The 20,142-nt window shown below is 35.6% G+C and overlaps 1 protein-coding gene across 2 annotated transcripts in view; it reads left to right on the top strand.

The window, feature by feature from the left end:
• Positions 1–20,142, top strand: part of LOC103317005 (glutamate receptor ionotropic, kainate 2) — a 661,640-nt gene that overhangs the window by 372,098 nt on the left and 269,400 nt on the right. For both annotated transcript variants that reach the window (XM_031926014.2, XM_031926013.2), the window contains one exon: positions 9,074–9,158. In XM_031926014.2, coding sequence (XP_031781874.1) covers positions 9,074–9,158 — 85 coding nt within the window. The remainder of the gene's footprint in view (positions 1–9,073; positions 9,159–20,142) is intronic.

The following is a 20,142-nucleotide window of genomic DNA, read 5'->3' as shown; positions in this document are numbered from 1 at the left end:
AGTTGTGGAGTATCCAAACAAGAATACTACCTACAATTGCTAAAGAATTAGACACTTACCGATCATTATGTGTACCGATTAAACAAATTAAGGGAAAGAAGGAATTATTTGTGAAAATTACAGGGAGATTGTTGGTGAAAAGGGAGTTCGCAAATTTTCAATGTAGTAAGTATTGATTAATTCTTTCTGCAATATATCTGTAGTGCAGTATATAGTTGTTATATTTTTTCTAAAAAATCATACTTTTCTCGCAATAATATAACCGTTTATTATTTTTTCAAATTCAATTTTTGAGGTTAAAGAAAATTGAAATTCTAGCTATATTAATACATTTATTATAACATAAACGCTTTATTAACGGCTTCAGAAAACATCCGATCAACACTTTTTTAAAAGCGGATATATTTAAGGAAAAATTTAATTTTTGTTTCAGGAATGGAATTAATGAGAATCTACTGTAGGTTAAAAAATTGGTACGCTGAGGTAAAAAGAATGCTAAAGTTTTCACCAGATATAGTAAATGTTGGTCAAAGAATATTTTTTGAGCAAATGCGTAAGCTGCCAATTTTGGAATTTGAATAAAACTAGAAAAGTACTTCGTGTTTTCCTTTTTCATTTCAGTATCCCCCACCTACACACCCTCTTTTGCTCTTTCTCTCTCTCTCTCTCTCTCTCTCTCTCTCTCTCTCTCTTTCTCTCTCTCTCTCTCTCTCTCTCTCTCTCTCTCTCTCTCTCTACTGCCTTTCTATAGAGAGCACTACCGTTGCATACAAGCTAGCCTATATATGGCTATATGTAGTTTTTTAACGTTTTACCTTAAGGCATGAACGTACTTTTTTTCATAGTACAGGACAAAAAATAAGCAGCGGTTTTCTGATACTATTGAATAGTGAATAAGTCGCTAATAAATAACAATATACAATTAAAATGGGGTAATTATTAATTATACAACTTATAATTAATAATTAAACAAGTTAATTATCAATTATATGACTTATAATTAATAATTAAATGGTTTAATTATCAATTGTATGACTTATAATTAACCCATTAAAAACCAGGCAAAACCTGGCAGAGATATCGAGAAACGAACTGTGCCATCCTTTGCATAACCAAAAATAAAAGTACCCGTGTTTTTTCTTTTGTCGATCACAATTGTTTGTAACAAATTATTTAAACAAATAACCCAAAATGTTCTAATTTTGCAAAACTGAATGCGTATATCGATTCTACGGGCAAAAACACGACAAAAACCTATGTAACGTTTTTTTGTCAGAGTTCAATTTGTTAGTGTAAAATACCTATAAACAATCGTACTCTGGGAAGGGGGCATTGACCATGCCAAATACCATGCAAAATATGGCAGAGATATCAAGAAACGATGTTTTAATTATCAATTATACGACTTATAATTAATAATTAAAGGAGTTAATAATCAATTATTCAACTTATAATTGATAATTAAACTATTTAATTATTAATTATAAGGTGAAAAAATTGATAATTAAATTATTCAATTACTAGTTAAAAATGGGTAATTAATTATTTTTCCAACTCTGGTTCCGTCCCTTGTCTAAAATCGATATTTTGGTATAAAACCTTAGTTTCACTTAAAAATTAATAAAAAATTTCTGACTCCAACATTTATTCTATAAACTACTGGTTTAGTGTATATGTTTCCGTGAATTTCAAACTTAAATCAAGGAATTAATATTAAATCAAGATATATACTTTTTGTCCAGCAATTTGCACAAAAATTTTCATAACAGCGTTCGTAGCTTTAAAAAGCGCGCTATTTGGCTCGACAGCGCCACCTAACGGTCGATTTCTTCGGCTGGAACGTACTCTCGCACGCTCGAACTAGTAGTGCTGTTAAAAATTCGGAATTTTGCAAACGCGAACTACTTTTTTCTCTAATTTTGCAGTGTACAAATATCTTTATTAGTTCCGTCCCCTGAGTAAATCACTGTTAAAAGAAGGTTTTATAGTAAGTAAAATGCGTTTTTCAATAGTATTTGGTTGCTACAATAAACATCTACGCGGAAAACATTTAATATTGAGTGTACTTGACGTGCGAGCTTTATAAATTTGAAATATCAGTTCCGTCCCCATAAAATACAGTAAAGCAATATTAAATCGCTCCGCGTGCGTTTAAGCACAGTTTCCGCCCTTGTATCAAAAATAACGTTTGATATACGTGGGAAAAGTTGATTCTACACGAGTGGGAGGTTTGTCGCCCGAGCTTCGCTACCACTCTACTAAAAAAGTTGAGTCCACTTGTATAGGCTCAACTTTTGCGCTTTTGTATTGAAATATACTTTTAAAAACACGTTCGTACGGACATTTTCCAAAAACACCATTTTTCGACTGACAATGTATTAAAAAATACTTTCTGCATGTTTTTACATAAACTCCGAAGAATATTATTACAAGACTTTCTTAGAGAGGAAGCAATAACTAAGCATGGGTAGGAGGTAGATTCAGGGTTTTGCTTTAAGGTAATATTCTAATTTTGATTCGCTTTCCTTCGATGTACAAACGTATTTTATAAATAAATATTCTCCCCTGAAAAGTCTTAGCATATGGGGTGCAGGGTAAGTTCAGTGGTTTAGGTTATATTTTTTTCGCTGTAGCTCGTTTTTCTCTAATTTTCCAGTGCATTGTTTAAATAAATGGTCTTCTATAAAAATACATGGCATCTGAAGTTAGGTGTGTTTAAGGCTTTAAGTTTTAAATAATATCCTTTCTGCGCTCGCCTTCCTTTAATGTGCCAGCATAGTATTACAGTGAATATTTACTTGTTAAAATTTGTATGGCTAGGGTAGGCGGATTAAAGCATTTTTATCTCACTTTTATTTTATGACTTTTCCCTTTTTAAATCTCACGGTACACAGGGTAGACAGGTTAAAGGTTTTGGTCTTATACAATATCTCGGTTAGTTGTCTTTCTCCGATATGTCGACGTAATATTAAAGGAAATAGTTTCTCTGGTGGACCAAAGTTTTTAGAAATAAACATTTGCTTATGCAATTTGATGGAGTGATGTAGCTAGGTTAAAGCATTTTTGTTTTAATATGGTCTTCACTTCCTTTGTCTTACCTCGATGTGCCATCTTATATTTTTTTTAACCTTAATATATTTGAAACTAACTTTATTTATTAACAGCGCAAAGAAAGGAATCGAGATACTATATATAATGCTTACTAAATCCAAAATTTAAACTTGATTTTTGCTTTATTACTCCAGTTATCGTCTTTCATAGAAAGACGACTTTTGTCAATTATTCGGATTTTTCTCCAGATCTGCTCCACGAAACTACTTAAAATTGAAGTAGTGTATAGTTCTAATAACCTTCAATAACTATAGTATATTCTTTTAAAAGGTTTCTACATTTAGTTTTAGAGTTATAATAGTTTTAAAAAATTGCATTTTATGGTGTATAATAATAGAATGACGAACGATATTATAAATTCCCTGCGTTGGAACGATACAGGATTTTATTTACTTTCAGCTTATAACATGGCGAAATTTCGATTTGCAACAACGAGATTCAGAGTGGTCGAGTTAGAGACTCTCGTTGTACTATTCGTCGACACACGAATAGTACAACGCACGTCATTGACTCTTCAAGATCACGAGCAACGTCGGCGCAGCAGCAGCGGCCAATCACCTCGGCAGGGCGTTTAAGTCAGTCAGTTAAATCGCGCGCACCTTAAGACACCGATGCAGGTGGCAGAGTTCTTCGAGGGATCTGCTTACGTAAGCATCTGATGCAGCAGGACCAGCCTGAAGCGAACTTACCCACAGGAATGTCGGAAACAACAACTACAGCATTTTGCGTTAGTGGTGACAGATGCTACCTGGGTCAAGGGCCCTGATAACGGATCATTGGGAGTCACTACGGATTCCACGGCTAAGGCTTATCTTAGTCGTCTGTGAGTCAAGGGGGCACAGCACCTTTGAAATTAAAATCAAAATTTGTATTAAAAATTTATAAATACCTATATAAATAAATCATAATCACCTTTATTTTGATGGGTTTAGACCTTCTATATACCTCTATAATACCTACGTAGAAGGGAGTCCATAATTCACGGACCATAAGATTCCAAAAGAACGAATGGCCCAAATGAGCTCAAACTCCAGGATATTGTTTAAAAGTACATTAGTTATGGTATGAATGAGGGGATTTGTTTAAATTTAATAGAAAAAGTTTTATAAGCATATTACTGAATTTTTTATCAATTTTTGATTAATTTTAACATAATTATCATGTAACTTTTTTTCTATGGAATTTAAACCAAATCCCCTCATTCATAATATAACTAATGTACTTTTAAACAATATCCTGGAGTTTGAGCTCATTTGGGCCAGTTGTTCCTACTATACGTAGGTATTATAGAAGTATATAGAAGGTCTAAAACCATCAAAATAAAGGTAACTATGTCTAAGAATAGTAAAAGAAATTTGGTTTATTTATATAAGTATTTATAAATTTTGAATAAAAAATTTTGATTTTAATTTTAAAGGTGATGTGCTCCCTTAAAAGGTTGTCTGCATTTTACGAGAGTTTGAATTTTGCGGCTATCTACTCTGAACGTGTGTCCGTAGAAATATCTATGCATACGCGCGACCGCATGACACGGCAGCAGCACGTGAATCTATACATAGTGCTGCGAGCGAGCAAGCCGTCAGGTTGACCAATAAGCACGTGCGTAGCATGGCGGCTAGATAAAGCAGATTAGTGGCAGCGAGTCGCAAGCGCTCAAGCCAGCACTCACCTGACCTGACGCAGCTCCTTGACGGAGTGTTCCTGCTTTGATCGGTGATGATCTCTAGATTCAGCTTTGCTCTTAAGAGGATCCTCCATCTTGGTGAGGGTTAGTGAGTCGTTAGTTTCTCCGGTCGATTTCATCTCGCGGGGCAAACAGTTCCATGTTTTAGTTTCGTCGACGGTAAGGCATATATCAAATGCGTAGAATACCTTACGATCGCTGTCTCTATTTTCTTTTGTGTTTTCAAAATAAGGATTTAAGTAGCATCGTACCTAGCGCCGACACCTTAGTTCAGAAAGCAAAAGGTGGACGCCGGACGGGCACCTTTGGAATAAGTGTTTGTTCCAGCGTTTGTGGAGTTCGCGTTCAACGAAAGAGTGAGAGTGAGTGCAAAGTGTGAAAATTGATTATTATGTTCATACACAGGTTGTTGCTCGAGCCCTGAGATGCGCGCTAGTCACGCGGGATATTTTTGTGAGTACGGATATTTAATTGTTGAGGCTACCTGTTGGAGTTTATTGATTTTATTTATTATAAGAGAACTTTATTTATAAGAAACAGTCACAATAATCTCAATGCAGTACACTAGTTGCAAAATAATAACGCGGTAGTATTCTTGATGGTTGATGTGGTGCGCTGGGTGGCTGTCGTCAGACTGACCGCTTTTTCCTTCTTCCGGACTCGACTGTCCCTTTGGGTCAGGGCCATAAAACCCAGGTCAGTTTTCCGGGGGTAGTGGGGGCTCCGCAACTATGTGCGTAGGCGTCTCTATGTGTGTATGTATGAGTATCGTTGAACTCCAACACCCTTCCTCAACGATATAACAAATATGACTATTCATTGTTGAATAATCCGCACATGTCTTCTTGAGATGGTTCTGCTAGAGCTATATATTCGGCTTTTGTTGATGACAGAGTCACACACGGTTGCTTTCGGCTGCTCCAGCTGATTGAGGCATTGTAATACTGGAATAAGTATGCACTGTTGGATTTTCCATCGGCTTTATTTTCCGCCCAATCTGTATCGGCGTATATAATAAGGCCTTTCTGTCCGTCCCGTTGACCTAGACGCAGCTCATAAAGCTTTGTCCCCTACAGGTAGCGAGCGACTCTTTTTGCCTCGTTCCAATCTGTAGTTGTTGGCTGCTTGTTGTGCTGGCTTAGGATGGTGACGCTCGTGCTTATCCGGTCTCGTATTCACTGCGAGATATAATAAAGCGCCAATCATCTGTTGGTATTTTTCACTGTCTGGCATTAAAGATTCTTCGGTTCGAGTCTTTACATATCCTTGGTCTAACGGTATGTTTGATGCTTTTGCGTCTTGCAGTCCAAATTTGCAAAGAATCTTGTCGATGTACTTCGACTGTTTTAAGAGAAAGAATCCGTCTTGATCTTTTCTTATCTCAATGCCGAGATAGTGCTTTAATTCGCCGAGGTCTGTCAATTCAAAATGACTCTTGAGGTAATCGACTACGTTGTTGATCTTCTTGACATCTTTTGCAGCAATCAAAAAATCATCTACGTAAGTAATGAGATACATAATATCCTCTTTATCATTTTTTACGTAGAGACATGGATCATCCTTGCTCTGAATAAAACTGTAAGACTTGAGCAGGCTGTTGAGTTTGTCATTCCATATTTTGGCTGCTTGCTTCAGTCCGTATATGCCTTTTCTTAATTCGCATACGTTGTTGCTCTTTTGTCCGTCGATGTATCCTTCAGGTAGTGCCATATAAATGATCTCTTCTAGTTCTCCATTAAGGAAAGTGGTCTTCGCGTCGAAGTGCTTCACGACCATACCTTTTCTACCTGCGACGTTTAGTAAAATTCTAAACGTTGATTGCCGTACGACGGGGGCGAAAACCTCGTCATAAACCTCTCGCTACGAGTCGCGCTTTTCGTCGGACAATAAGCCCTTCTGCATCTCTTTTGATTTTAAACATCCATTTGCAGGAATCACTTTTCTATCTTGAGGCTTTGACACGACTTTCCACGTACCGTTTTTAATGAACGACTCGACTTCATCATTCATGGCTTGTTTCCACTCTTCTCTATGTGGTCCAGGTCGAGCTTCTTTTACATTGCTAGGCTCTTTTTCTTCTTCACTACTGACGTAGTTAGACATGTATCTGTCGGGCGGGATGCCCTTGTTGGTCTTCTGCGAGCAGCGGCACTGTTCACCTGCTGCCGGCTTTGGCTGTAGATTCTCTTCTATGTTGACTGCATCTAGTGCAGGTTCTTGCTGTGGATCTTCCGAGCTGTCTGAATCGAGCGACTCATACTCTTCATCGGATATACTGATCGAGTCCTCGACGATTTCTTTGTCTGCTTGCAGCTGTTCATTCCTGGAAATTCGATGTATACGATGCTGTCGGTATTTGGCTTTTCTTTGTCAATAAACACGGCATCGCGGCTAATCTTTATGCGATTTGTCTCCGTGTCTATGAATCTAAAAGCTTTTGATTCTTCCAAATACCCGACAAAAATTCGGGTATTCGGGTACAAAAATCCGATTTTTCATCTAACTTTCCTCGCTGCTCTTTATGAACGTAGACATAGGCTTTGCAACCGAATATGTGCTTTTGGTTAAGACCAAAATTTGAACATCAATAGTATTGGCACATTATTTCTAAATAATAGTTTGTATGTTCTTGTAAAATTAAATTCATATAAATAGAAGAAATTTTAAAGTTCAATGCAATGAAATATTGAATCGTCTGTTTTTCTGTCCTTCTTGACATTGTAGTAGTCACCAGGGAGTAGGCATGAGGGTCCCTGCTCTTAAGGGGACACAACATCTTTAAATCCCGAAAAAAAGAATTATAAGTAAAACTGACATAATCATTAAAATCAAAATCCCTGCATTAATACCAAAACTGCAGGTGCACAAAATATTCCTTGAATCTGAGCCCAAAAGAACGACTTATACATTTGGAATCCTACGGATAGTGAAAAAATTTACAAAACTGCACCGAGTGCCACAATGGGCCAGCAGGGATAGTTAAGGTTTTATCACGGCACAGTTAAAGGTATTAATACTAAATATCAATAGAAAAATTTCAAATGATTCACTTTAATTTTGTCATTTTCACCCATAATTCTTCTTTATATGATTTAAAAGTGTTGTGTACCCTTAGGCTACTGTCCATCCGCATAAGCGATCCCTGATGAAAATATTGCCGTGATTTTGTTATGTATTAAAATTACGTGTTTCTTTATGTAATTTTTATGTATTATTTGTGACGCCAGTTTGTAACGTATTGATTTCGAACGTTTCATCACGTAATTTTATGACTTCTAAAAAAATTGAAATATTTTATCTTCATGAAACATTTTTACGTGATTTTAGTATGTTATTCGATTACATAAATATTTTGTTCTAAATACTTACTACTAAATACTCTTAAATGACTAATAAATATTATTTTTTATATTCTTCAATTTAGTGAAAGTATTAAAAATGATTAATTTATGGAGCATTAGCTTCCATTTTCCTCACTACCATCCGCATAGCAGCACCTATACGGCCACTCATTTTAACAAATTTAACGTATTTAAAAGTATAATTATTAAGAAGTAAATATTTATGTGATAAATAAAATAATAAAATCACGTAAAAATGGTTCATAAAGCTAAAATATTTCAATTTTTTTTTAATGTCATCAAATTACGTAATAAAACGTTCGAAATCAATACATAAAAACTGACGTCACAAATCACATATTAAAAATTAAATGAAGAATTACGTATCTTTGATAGGTCACAAAATCACATCAACATTTTTACTAGGGATGAGACCTAAGTTTACATGTCTTACCTAGGCTGCGTACATTTTCCTGAGTGCATGCGACAACAAGCTAGATCAACCTCTGCATATTCTTGTAAGCTCGAGCAGCATGACTAATCTTGAGAGTAGAGTTGTTACGCAGAAGTACCTCTGGTTGTGAATATTAGGGTGATAGTGAATCTTAGGTACGCAAATAAGTGCTCCCCCCCCCCCCCCTCGCCCTTTTAATAAATAAAAGTCCAGAACTCAAACATTAATTACCACTACTACGATCTATTCTTCCCTAGTCCTTCTTCAGAGAGCTAGAGAATCACTTATGGACGTACATCGAGAACTGTTTATAAATTACAAGTTATTGAATTTTAACTATAAAAATTAGTAATTTGTGTATCAAAATTTTTTTACAAATTGCACTTCAAGCACACGTATAGGTCAAAAACCACAAAAATCATGCACTTGTTACATGAACGACACTTTTTTGAAGTCTAATGTATTTTTATCTTCGTATTTCAGAAAGCAGATTTTGCCATCTGTGATTTGACAATAACTTCTGAGCGGCAAAGTGCTGTAGATTTTACAGCACCTTTTATGAATTTAGGTAAGATAAGTTAATTTAATAATAAAATATAATATTGCTATCAACAGATTCAGCTCTTTCTTTTTTGAAGTGAATACTTCTATAGGCTCGCCAAAAACACTTATTTACTGGAGAGTGAATCGGCGAGCGGCGAACGTTACGGTGGTGTAACAGACCGATCGTCACGGAATCAGCGGCAGCTCTTCCTCCCCCCCCCCCCCAACGCTCTCTTTGCCGCATATAGCGTGTTCGCAGCTTGCACAGTCGTAGACAGCTCTCTCCCTTCACATAAGCCGAACTTATTTCCACGCGCTGCAAGTGGCTCTTGCAACTGTATTTGGGCTTCTCGACGGACTAGCGTCGAAATTTTTTCGTATCAATTAGACGATGTAATTTTTTTTAAAGGGTGCACAATATTTGCATGTAAACATTATTACCTTACGGTGAACATTATAACTATCTGAATCATATTTTGCCATCCTTAATTTACCATTTGATTATGATTACCTCACCTAAAATTTTTTACATATCTGTTAAAGTTAAATAATTTGAAAAATTAAAAGACAAACGTGCACAATCTTTGTGTTCTGGTTAAAAAAATCATGTAGTCAAGTTAGCGATAAAAATGGATGCACCATGTAAAAGCCCTTGAACCTTCAAACTTACATTTTTAAATGCCAGAAACAGGTAAAATATGCTCTGCACAACGCGTTTAACAAAATGTATGATGTCCTTGTTGGAAAGCCAAATATGTATCATGTCAGCGATTTACATCTCACTAAATGAAAAAATTATATAAATTTATAAAACAGTCATTAAATTTATTGATCTAGATCACTACTTTGCTCTCAATGAAGACTAGTGAATTTGAATTTTCGTCGTAGACCAATTCATTTCAGTTTTGCCGCGAAGACTATTCCTTATATATTTTAACTATTGCGTCGAAGGCTATATAGTACTTTTGCAGCTTCGCTGCTTTGAGACATTAGTTTTTTTTTTCATTGCGTTTTTTATTTTAATTTGTGACCTGTGGTGTAACAAGTTCCGCGGAACCCGGGAAGCGCGAGCTTGTAGCAGACGTCACCTGATGACCCGCGAACACGAGAGAGCGAAACTTAGGCGAGAAGCGAGAGGGGACAGAAGAGGCTTATCGCGCGCGTGAACGAGAGCAAATTCATTTTCCCGACACACGCATGGCACGAGAATCTACAATCCTCAAGGCAAAGGGGATGGTAACCTGGCCATCCTTAGGATCTCGCGAAGCGAAAGACATCTTCGACCATTCCCAGTCACCCAAGGCAAAGAGGTTTCTAGTGGACCCTGCGACTTCCTTGAACTGATCGACAAGAAGATCCAGGTGAGTGTGAGTGCGATTTACGAGTGCACGCGTGCGTTTAACGAGTTTTAGTATCGACGGCATTTCGTGCTACCGAAACGTCCTTGATAAGATAGTCAATACAGCGATTTAATTGCACTTCTTTATTTAAATAAAATCAGTTAAAGAATTCTTTCCGTTAACTTTAGTTTTATTACATATTCCTTTGAGTTGACCTATTATCGACGCCATAAGCTAGTCGAGAACCGCTAGGCTGCCGAGGTAAAATCATCACATGTGTGAAAGCGTAAGTCAGCGGCACTCGTGCGTTTTATTCACGGTCTTTTTTTTCCGTCGGCTGACATCGGGGAGGCACTCTTGGCTAACGTCCGAGACGTACCCGGCAGCATCGAGGAATATCGCTGGCGTGCATGCAACAGCGTTAAATACGAAGGCAGCGTCACGAGGAGTTACACGTCTTCTAGTCGACGGGCATAATCTAACAAGGAAAGGTACCCAACCCGAACTCACCGATTTTGATGATTTTCATATATGTTGTAGAACATAAAAAAATAAGAGACACGTATTTTTTTTTATCGGCTAATTTTCACTTTTAAGGGGTAAAAACCTCCCCTAAAGTTAACCCCCAAAAAGCGTTTTTTTTAAATATCTCGGCTTAAAATTAATATTTTTCAATGAAACAAATTGGAGGTTATTTCTTACAAAAAGAGCAAGTATTTCATGGTGATTTGAAGAGTAAGGGTAGCATCCCCTATTTTTTAGGGGTTGAAAACATATATTTTTTGGCATAATTTTATAATAAAAATGTTTAAACCGACTAAAAAAAATTGGAAAAAATGTTTAAACATCCTTAATAACAAAATTTAGTTGACGTCTTTCGGTGTTTTCATAAATATTATCCCTAAGGGGGTAAACCACCCCTAACACAAAATAACTGTAAATATGTAATTCAATACATAATATTTCGTAGAAAGTTTGTATATAGAGGTTTTCGAGGTCGCTGATTACAAATCTATCAGATTTTGAAAATTCAAAATGGCGGATCCAATATGGCGGACGGAAAAATCGAAAAAAAATTTTATATAATAAAAAAGTTTTAAACGACTAAAAAATTTGGAAAAAATTTGTAAACATCTATAATAAACAAATTAAGTTTTTCGGTTTATTCATAGATACTTCCCCTTAGGGGGGTAAACCACCCCAACACAAAATAACTATAAGTATACTTCAATCCATAATATTTTGTAGAAGGTTTGTATATAGGGGTTTTCGAGATCGCTCTTTGCAAATTTGATATCAGATTTTGAAAATTCAAAATGGCGGAACCAATGTGGTGGACGAAAATGTCGAAAAAAAATTTTAACTTTCATAAAAACTTGTTATAAATGTGTGATCTTTGTAGCCTGTACATGTGAACTAAAGAGCCTTAAACCCTAAACCCCTAAAGAACAAATAGGCTAAATGGTTGTGCTTTTTAACCAAACTACCTCAAATTCCTAAATTTGTAAACAAGAAAATTCTGTGTGTGAAGCAGTTTTATAATTTCCGTAGAAATTGTTATCAGAATGTTATTGAAATTCCTTTATTGTAAATTCAACTTATAATGTATTTTTGTTTATAATATTAGAGTATAATAATAATCTACAATCTTTTATCTTTTGCCATAGTGCATTTTTTGTATTGAGCATAAAATATATTATTTTACGATGTTTTTACAATAATGGTAGTCCTCATAAAAGTGTTTAAAGCACAATGCTTTTTTGCACCAACCACATCGTACAATTGCAATGTTTGTGCACCCTTCTAGTTCACAATGTGTTGCACAAGACTTTCCAAAACTGAAATCTATAGGATTATCAAATTTATCTGGTTTTTCATTGACGTAACCGCTTTTATACCAGGAATATTTAAACAAATCTATATATCTCGGTGAAGACAGTTGGTTGTGAACCAATGATTGAAGTTTAATTATATTATTTCTCACATGTAAATTCATATCATGATCCATTAACATTACATTATCAGAAAATGTTCGGACAAAGTTTTTCCAAATACGGAATCCATAGACATCAAGTGGTTATATTTTTCCTGTGGTTCCAGTTGAAATTTTTTTATGTTAATAATTTTATTTTGTGGCATTGTTTCTTCTATAACTTTGTCACAATGACCACTCCAAGAATCAAGTAATAGTATTGAGTGATGGCCTACATAGGGATAAAATATTTTTTCCAACCAGATTTTGAAGTGATCTGCAATTAAACGACTTACTAATTAACTGATCAACGATATTACAATGTAAAAATTGTTATTAGTTCCCTTACTTGTTGTTAATTTTCCAGATTTGGATGCTTCCACGTACACGTTTTCTGGTCTAAATATGTTTTGTTCTACAATAGGGCCAAACTTGCCACTTGGTTCCTTTAAAACAAGAAATAGCGGTGACAACAGTTGTCCAGTAACTGATATTAGTGGCTGTATAGTATAACTATGCGTTGTTGCTGAAATTGACTGTACCAGACATTGCACTTGCTTTTCTCCTTCTACTGCTAATGTTCTTCCAGAATGCATTTCTAGCTGAAATCCGCTCTGATCTGTATTATACAAATTTTCGAGTCCAATCCTTGGTATACACGATTTAACGTCATCGATAAATGCTTCAGCTTTAGCCGTAAGTTCTGCACTACTTTCTAGTGTTTTTCTTGTTATGAACTTATTTATTTTCCTAGAAACTATTCGGTGTGCTTGCTTAAATTTGAGTAACCAATGTTTAGAAGCTTTGAATCTAATATCATCAAAACCAATTTCTTTTTTAGCTTGTAAGGCCCATCGAATTATATCTTCATCATGGATAATTGAACCACTGTCGAGAGCTGCTTGAAAATTATCCAGGGTATACTGACAAATTTGTGCTACTTTTTCTCTATACGTGCAACCTTTATTAATTGAATGAGCCCAGTAGCCATTCAATTAATAAAGGCCCACGACGTAGCTGACTAATAGATGATACTTTTTTGAATCTGTTTTGCACTGTTTTGAGACTTAAATTTTGCTTCGTTTTGCTACTTCTCCAAAATTCTACAGCTCTTTTTTTGTATTCAAAATCTAGTTCTTCATTATCTGCTGTACATTGATTTGTTGGTGCTATATCCGGATCAGGAAAATGATGTTGCACTTCATCTTCAATTATTTCCGCATTATGGTCTTTATACTCTTCTTGAAAATCCAAAGAGTCATCAGTAATCATTTCTACATCGTTGAAATCATGTGTTGCATCTATTAAAATTTCTTTTATTTTTTCGGCCAACTCTGTTTCGTGATAATTCGTGACACTATCTGGTATGTTTAACGCTTGAAAGTATGCTAATAATAAGTTTAGAACGTTTAACGGATTAATTTTCATTTTTCAATCTAAAATGAAAACAAGCGGTAAAATTTATACAAGCTGTGTTTTTGCATGTAAGGCACGACTGCTACATTTCTACCAGAATAAAAAGAGTGAATGTAAATTGAATCAAATCATTAATTTATGCATTGGAGAAGAATTCTCGTTCCACTTTGTGATGTTCGGAAAACTCTATTTTTGGTTTTATTCAACTTTTATTCACTTTGAAATTGAATAATGTAAATCTATATAAAATCACTAAAGAAAATTTTCTACAACTGTATGATACCACTGACAAACAAAAAGACGTACTATTCGTACTTTCCGGCATCGAACTAGAATACCCACAAAACTCACTCACTGCCTAAAAAATAACACAGGCAGCTGAGGTAAACTCTCGATGAAAACAATCTAAAAGAAGAACATACTGATTCGCACATATTGTCAACAACTTTTATGAGTGAAAGACATTTATCTGTGGAATTATCATTGAATGTACGATAACATTCATTAAACTAATGAATGCATATAAAATTGCCTTTCAATAACAACGTGTTCTTTAATTGCAAATGAAGTTCGAGTATTAATATTCTTTTATGTATTTTTACCAATAACAAAAATTATCATAGTAATATAATAATAATAATAAGAAAAAGAAGAATAAGCATAATTGCAATAACAATAATAACAGTAATACTGATAATAGCAATGATAATGAAAAATAATAATAATAATTAGAATAATATTTATTATTAAATTTAGATTTTTTGATAAATTCATTAAATCGTAGCAAATAGTATTATTATGGAATTCCAGACTGTAAATATTTTACTATAGATACAATAATCATTACTTCGAGAATTCATCTAAAAAACTTTCGGCTTACGAAATAATTGTAACAATGAAAAACTCCCAAGTTTGACAACATAAAATTTTATTACAAAACGCAAAAGAGTTTGATAAACTAATTTTATTAACCTATGTTTTTTCATTTACAAAAAAGTGTGGACTTTTTGAATTTATAAAATTATATAATTATGCAATTTATGAAATACCTTATAATTTATGAAATTACTTTTGAAATTATGCTAATTTATAAAAGCAGAAAAATAAATAATCTTTGATTGAAACATAAAACGAGACGTTATTTGTTACATACAAAATGATAGAATAAAATATCGGTAATATGTCTATACTCGTGTCTACGGTAAAGCATAGGCCTTCGGCTTGTCTGGAGGTTAGGGGTTTGGAGTCGTTTGGTTAAAAAGCACAACCATTTAGCCTATTTGTTCTTTAGGGGTTTAGGGTTTAAGGCTCTTTAGTTCACATGTACAGGCTACAAAGATCACACATTTATAACAAGTTTTTATGAAAGTTAAAATTTTTTTTCGACATTTTCGTCCACCACATTGGTTCCGCCATTTTGAATTTTCAAAATCTGATATCAGATTTGCAAAGAGCGATCTCGAAAACCCCTATATACAAACCTTCTACAAAATATTATGGATTGAAGTATACTTATAGTTATTTTGTGTTAGGGGTGGTTTACCCCCCTAAGGGGAAGTATCTATGAAAAAACCGAAAAACTTAATTTGTTTATTATAGATGTTTACAAATTTTTTCCAAATTTTTTAGTCGTTTAAAACTTTTTTATTATATAAAATTTTTTTTCGATTTTTCCGTCCGCCATATTGGATCCGCCATTTTGAATTTTCAAAATCTGATAGATTTGTAATCAGCGACCTCGAAAACCTCTATATACAAACTTTCTACGAAATATTATGTATTGAATTACATATTTACAGTTATTTTGTGTTAGGGGTGGTTTACCCCCTTAGGGATAATATTTATGAAAACACCGAAAGACGTCAACTAAATTTTGTTATTAAGGATGTTTAAACATTTTTTCCAATTTTTTTTAGTCGGTTTAAACATTTTTATTATAAAATTATGCCAAAAAATATATGTTTTCAACCCCTAAAAAATAGGGGATGCTACCCTTACTCTTAAAATCACCATGAAATACTTGCTCTTTTTGTAAGAAATAACCTCCAATTTGTTTCATTGAAAAATATTAATTTTAAGCCGAGATATTTAAAAAAAACGCTTTTTGGGGGTTAACTTTAGGGGAGGTTTTTACCCCTTAAAAGTGAAAATTAGCCGATAAAAAAAAATACGTGTCTCTTATTTTTTTATGTTCTACAACATATATGAAAATCATCAAAATCGGTGAGTTCGGGTTGGGTACCTTTCCTTGTAAGTAATAATACAGTGCATATACGTTACGGGTGTCTAATTACTATGAGAGAGTAAGTAGAAAAGTGCAATGTGGTTTGCGGTTCTGCCTTGCGAGCAAGAGGATCTTGGTTCAAGCCGGTGGTCCGTGACTTGTTTGTTGCTTTCACTCGTAACAAACTATTACAAAAATTTAGTGGGAAATCAAATTCCGAACAAGTATCTATAGAGTCGGATCAATCTTATGTGTTTAAAAAATAAAAGATAATAATGGTTTAAGCTATTAAATATATTTAACTATAATATTAAAAATATAAAACAATGTTTATATCATGTGACGTCACGCTTGGTAAGTCTAGCAGCATCATCAAGTCACTGCTTATTACGCAGTATTTTAATGTGTTTTCTCACTCGAATGAGTGCTTTTTCACAGCGGGATGGATCCTCTATCTGGCTCGCACGCTAGCACTGGAAAACCACGACTTTTTCGTGCGTTTTTATGAGCCTAGAGGAGTTCTTTTTGCAAGTTGGCGATAACATAATCTCATCTGTTAACCACTATACAATTGCTGCTGGCGAACATCCTCATAGCTGTTTCATCATGAGGATATAGCATCGGCTCTCAACATCGCTAAAGAGGAAAAAAAAAAACTAGTTTTTTGGAACATCAGCCCCAAATTCAACCGAAATAATTAATTTTTAGAGGTTAGATATAAATAGCTCTATCTCTGTCTGAAGAGCGCGAGATCAGTCGTCACCGTTGCTGCGCATCTAATTCGAATATTCGCCATCAAGGTGCAACACCATCGACACTGGACAAACGTTGGCACTTCTGACTGATCAGCCATGGTGTTTTTGGCGCTTTAATAAAAAATCTGCTAGAGCGAAAGTTTTAAAAATTTTTCCTTTTATCCAAAATTTTGATAACTTTTCTGAGCCAAAATTAGTACAATTCCTCACATGGCAAGATGGCGCCGGGATGGACCAAGCCTCCTGACAGGTGTCGCAGTAATTTTGCATGTTGTAAGCATAAACCAGCAACAACAGCAGTGTGCGGTATTTGTGATGAGGCTTATCACCATAGTTGCCTCAAGCAAGAAAATGAAAACTATAAATTCGTTGGAAATAATCTCATAGTTTGCCCCGAACATAGCTATCAAAACGTAACCTCGAAAATTCATGAGGAAGTTTTAAGCGAATCTGCCTCACTTATAATAGCGCACATTTTTTAATTTTTTTTTTTTAAGTGGCATTTGGAAATCGAAAGTTCATCGCCTCATCTACGCAAGCCTTCCATATTGCCCTGTCTTGTGTCAACCCCATCCAAGATGCATCCCTCTGATCGACACTCACCCGTCCTAATTCTACTAGATCCTCTTTTACTTTGTTCTCCCATCTGCATCTAGGTCTACCTAGAGGTCACGTTACCATCGGTCTGCCCTTCATGATACACGCTGCCGTACGGTCGTCTCCCATTCTCGCTACGTGCCCTGCCCATTCCAATCTGCGTGATTTTATTATTCAAATACCCTAAAACGGTTGCTTAGTGAGAGCCAACGTTTCGCACTCGTACAAAACCACCGGCAGTATTATTGTCCTGTATATTGTTATTTTAACGTTTTTAGACAACAGCCTCGACTTAAGTAAATTGCTCACGGTATAGAAGCAAGCATTATCCGAATAGTCTCTTGTTTATTTCGACATTAATCTCATTTCTATCATTTATGGTCGTACCCAGATACCTGAATTCGCTAACCTTTTCAAAAGTAAAGTTCCCAACTCTGAGATCTCCCTCCCCTCTGCAGATGCCTAATTTATCCACAATCATGTACTTTGTTTTTGATTTACTCACTTTTAATCCTGTATACTCCGCCGCTTTTATGAGGATTTCCGCGTTTCTTGCTACCGTTTCCGTACAATCCCCATTATATCCAAATCATCTGCGTAGCCTAGTATCTGCGTTGTTGCGCACAGCTGGCTAACCTGCATTTTTCTAACGACATACTCTAACGTTAAGTTAAACAGCATCGTAGAGAGCCCATCCCCTTGTTTCAAGCCATCGCGAATCGTGAAGGGTTCTGATACATTACCGCCTACTTCGACCTTTCCCGTGCTACCGTTCAGACATATTTGAATCAATCTTACGAGTTTTTTCAGTACACCGAGAAGTACTAGAATTTGATACATTTTGCTTCGCTTAATAGAGTCGTACGCTTTTTTAAAATCTATAAATAGTTGGTGTATGGTTTCGCAAAATTCCCACTTTTTCTCTAACAATTGTTTTTTGGTAAACATTTGATCGCTCGTCGACCTGTTGCGCCGAAATCCGCACTGATAATCTCCTACTATATCTTCCGCGAATGGAGTTAGTTTAGCGTGTATTACGTTTGACAAAACTTTGTAGCACGTTGCTAAAAGTGAGATACCCCTATAGTTATTGCAGTCTGTCTTATCCCCCTTTTTAAAAATCGGTATAATGATAGATTCCTTCCAATTTTCGGGTATTGTTTCATTTTTCCAGATGGCACATACTAGTTTATAGATTTTGAAAGTGAGCTCGACGCCCCCATATTTGAGTAACTCAGCTGGTATAGAGTCATTTCCCGCGGCTTTATTGTTTTTTAGTTTTTTAATCGCGGCCTCTACTTCTTGGTAGCTCGGTTCCTCCACGTGGGGTTCAGCAGTATGAATTTCGTCCCCTAATTCTTCGCTATTTTCGTGCACGTTTAATAATTTATCGAAATAATTTTTCCACAGCGACAGTAATTCGTTGTCATTTGTTACGAGGTCCCCGTTTTCCCCCTTCATCAATTGCGCTCTACTCCTAAAACCCTTTCAGATGGCGTTAATCCCTCTGTACATTTCACGGGAGTTATTTTCCTTACTGTTAGTTTTTATTCTCTTAATAAGATTCTTTTGATACTTCTGCTTCTTATTTCTGTAGATCGCACCTGCCTGTTTCCTTATGTTAGAATACTCTTCTATGGGCCTATCGCTTCTATTGTGTAAGCTATCTAATTTAGCCTTTTTGCGCCTTTCAAACCAGAGTTCGTACTCTTCGTCAAACCATGGTTTGCTCTTTGACTTTTTCTTTTTACCCAGTACTATGTTCGCGGCCTCTTTTACCATTTTTTCGATGTCCCTCCATAAGCTATTCGGTTCGTCATTCCCCTCCGGCGATGTGTTTGCTTCTTTCAGTGCCTAAAACCTGTTATTAATCTGGTATCTAATTCGCTTTATTCTATCTCGTAGCTTTTCAATATCGAAGCTTTTTATCTTGTTTTTTCGCTTACTATTTTGATTCGCTACTAATCTAGCTCTTAATTTGGTTACTACTAGGAAGTGGTCCGAGTCGCTATCTGCCCCTCTCTAAGCCCTTACGTCGAGAACGTTAGTATGACGTCTTTTTTTAACGAAAAAATGATCAATTTTGTTCTGTGTGGCCCCGTCCGGCGATGTCCACGTTGCTTAGTGTATGTCCTTGTGCTTAAAACACGTAGTTTTGATTATAAGATCTTTTGCTGCCGCGAAATGTATGACCCTAATATCGTTATTATTGCTGGCTTCGTGCTAAATTTCATTCCCTATAGTAAGCCTAAACATTTCCTCCCTACCTATTATAGCATTGAAATCGCCTAATACTATTCTTGTATCGTAAGACGCGAACTGGTCGATTACCTGCTCTAAAGTTTTGTAATAGAGATCCTTAGCTTCTTCTTTTTTGTCCTCCGTAGGACAGTGTACATTTAGAAATACATATCTATACCATTCACCTTCGATGATGATGTACGAGAGCCTACCATTAAAGGATTCGAAACTTTTAACTGAATATATGATTCTTTTGCTTACGAGAAATCCGGTGCCTAGGGGTCTCCCGCTCCAGGCCCCATACAGGTACGTGAAGTTACCCGATGCTAGTACTCTGCCATCTGGCCATCGCGATTCCTGTATTGCTACCAAATCTAGATTGTACCTATCAGCTTCCTTTATGAGTTCTTTAAACGCGCCTGCTCTGTATAGACTGCGAACATTCCAAGTTCTGACCCTTAAGC

Source organism: Nasonia vitripennis (genome assembly GCF_009193385.2).
Source record: "Nasonia vitripennis strain AsymCx chromosome 3 unlocalized genomic scaffold, Nvit_psr_1.1 chr3_random0007, whole genome shotgun sequence".
Classification (NCBI taxonomy): domain Eukaryota; kingdom Metazoa; phylum Arthropoda; class Insecta; order Hymenoptera; family Pteromalidae; genus Nasonia; species Nasonia vitripennis.
The sequence above is the reverse complement of the archived record's forward strand: the minus strand, read 5'-3'. Positions and strand labels throughout refer to the sequence as shown.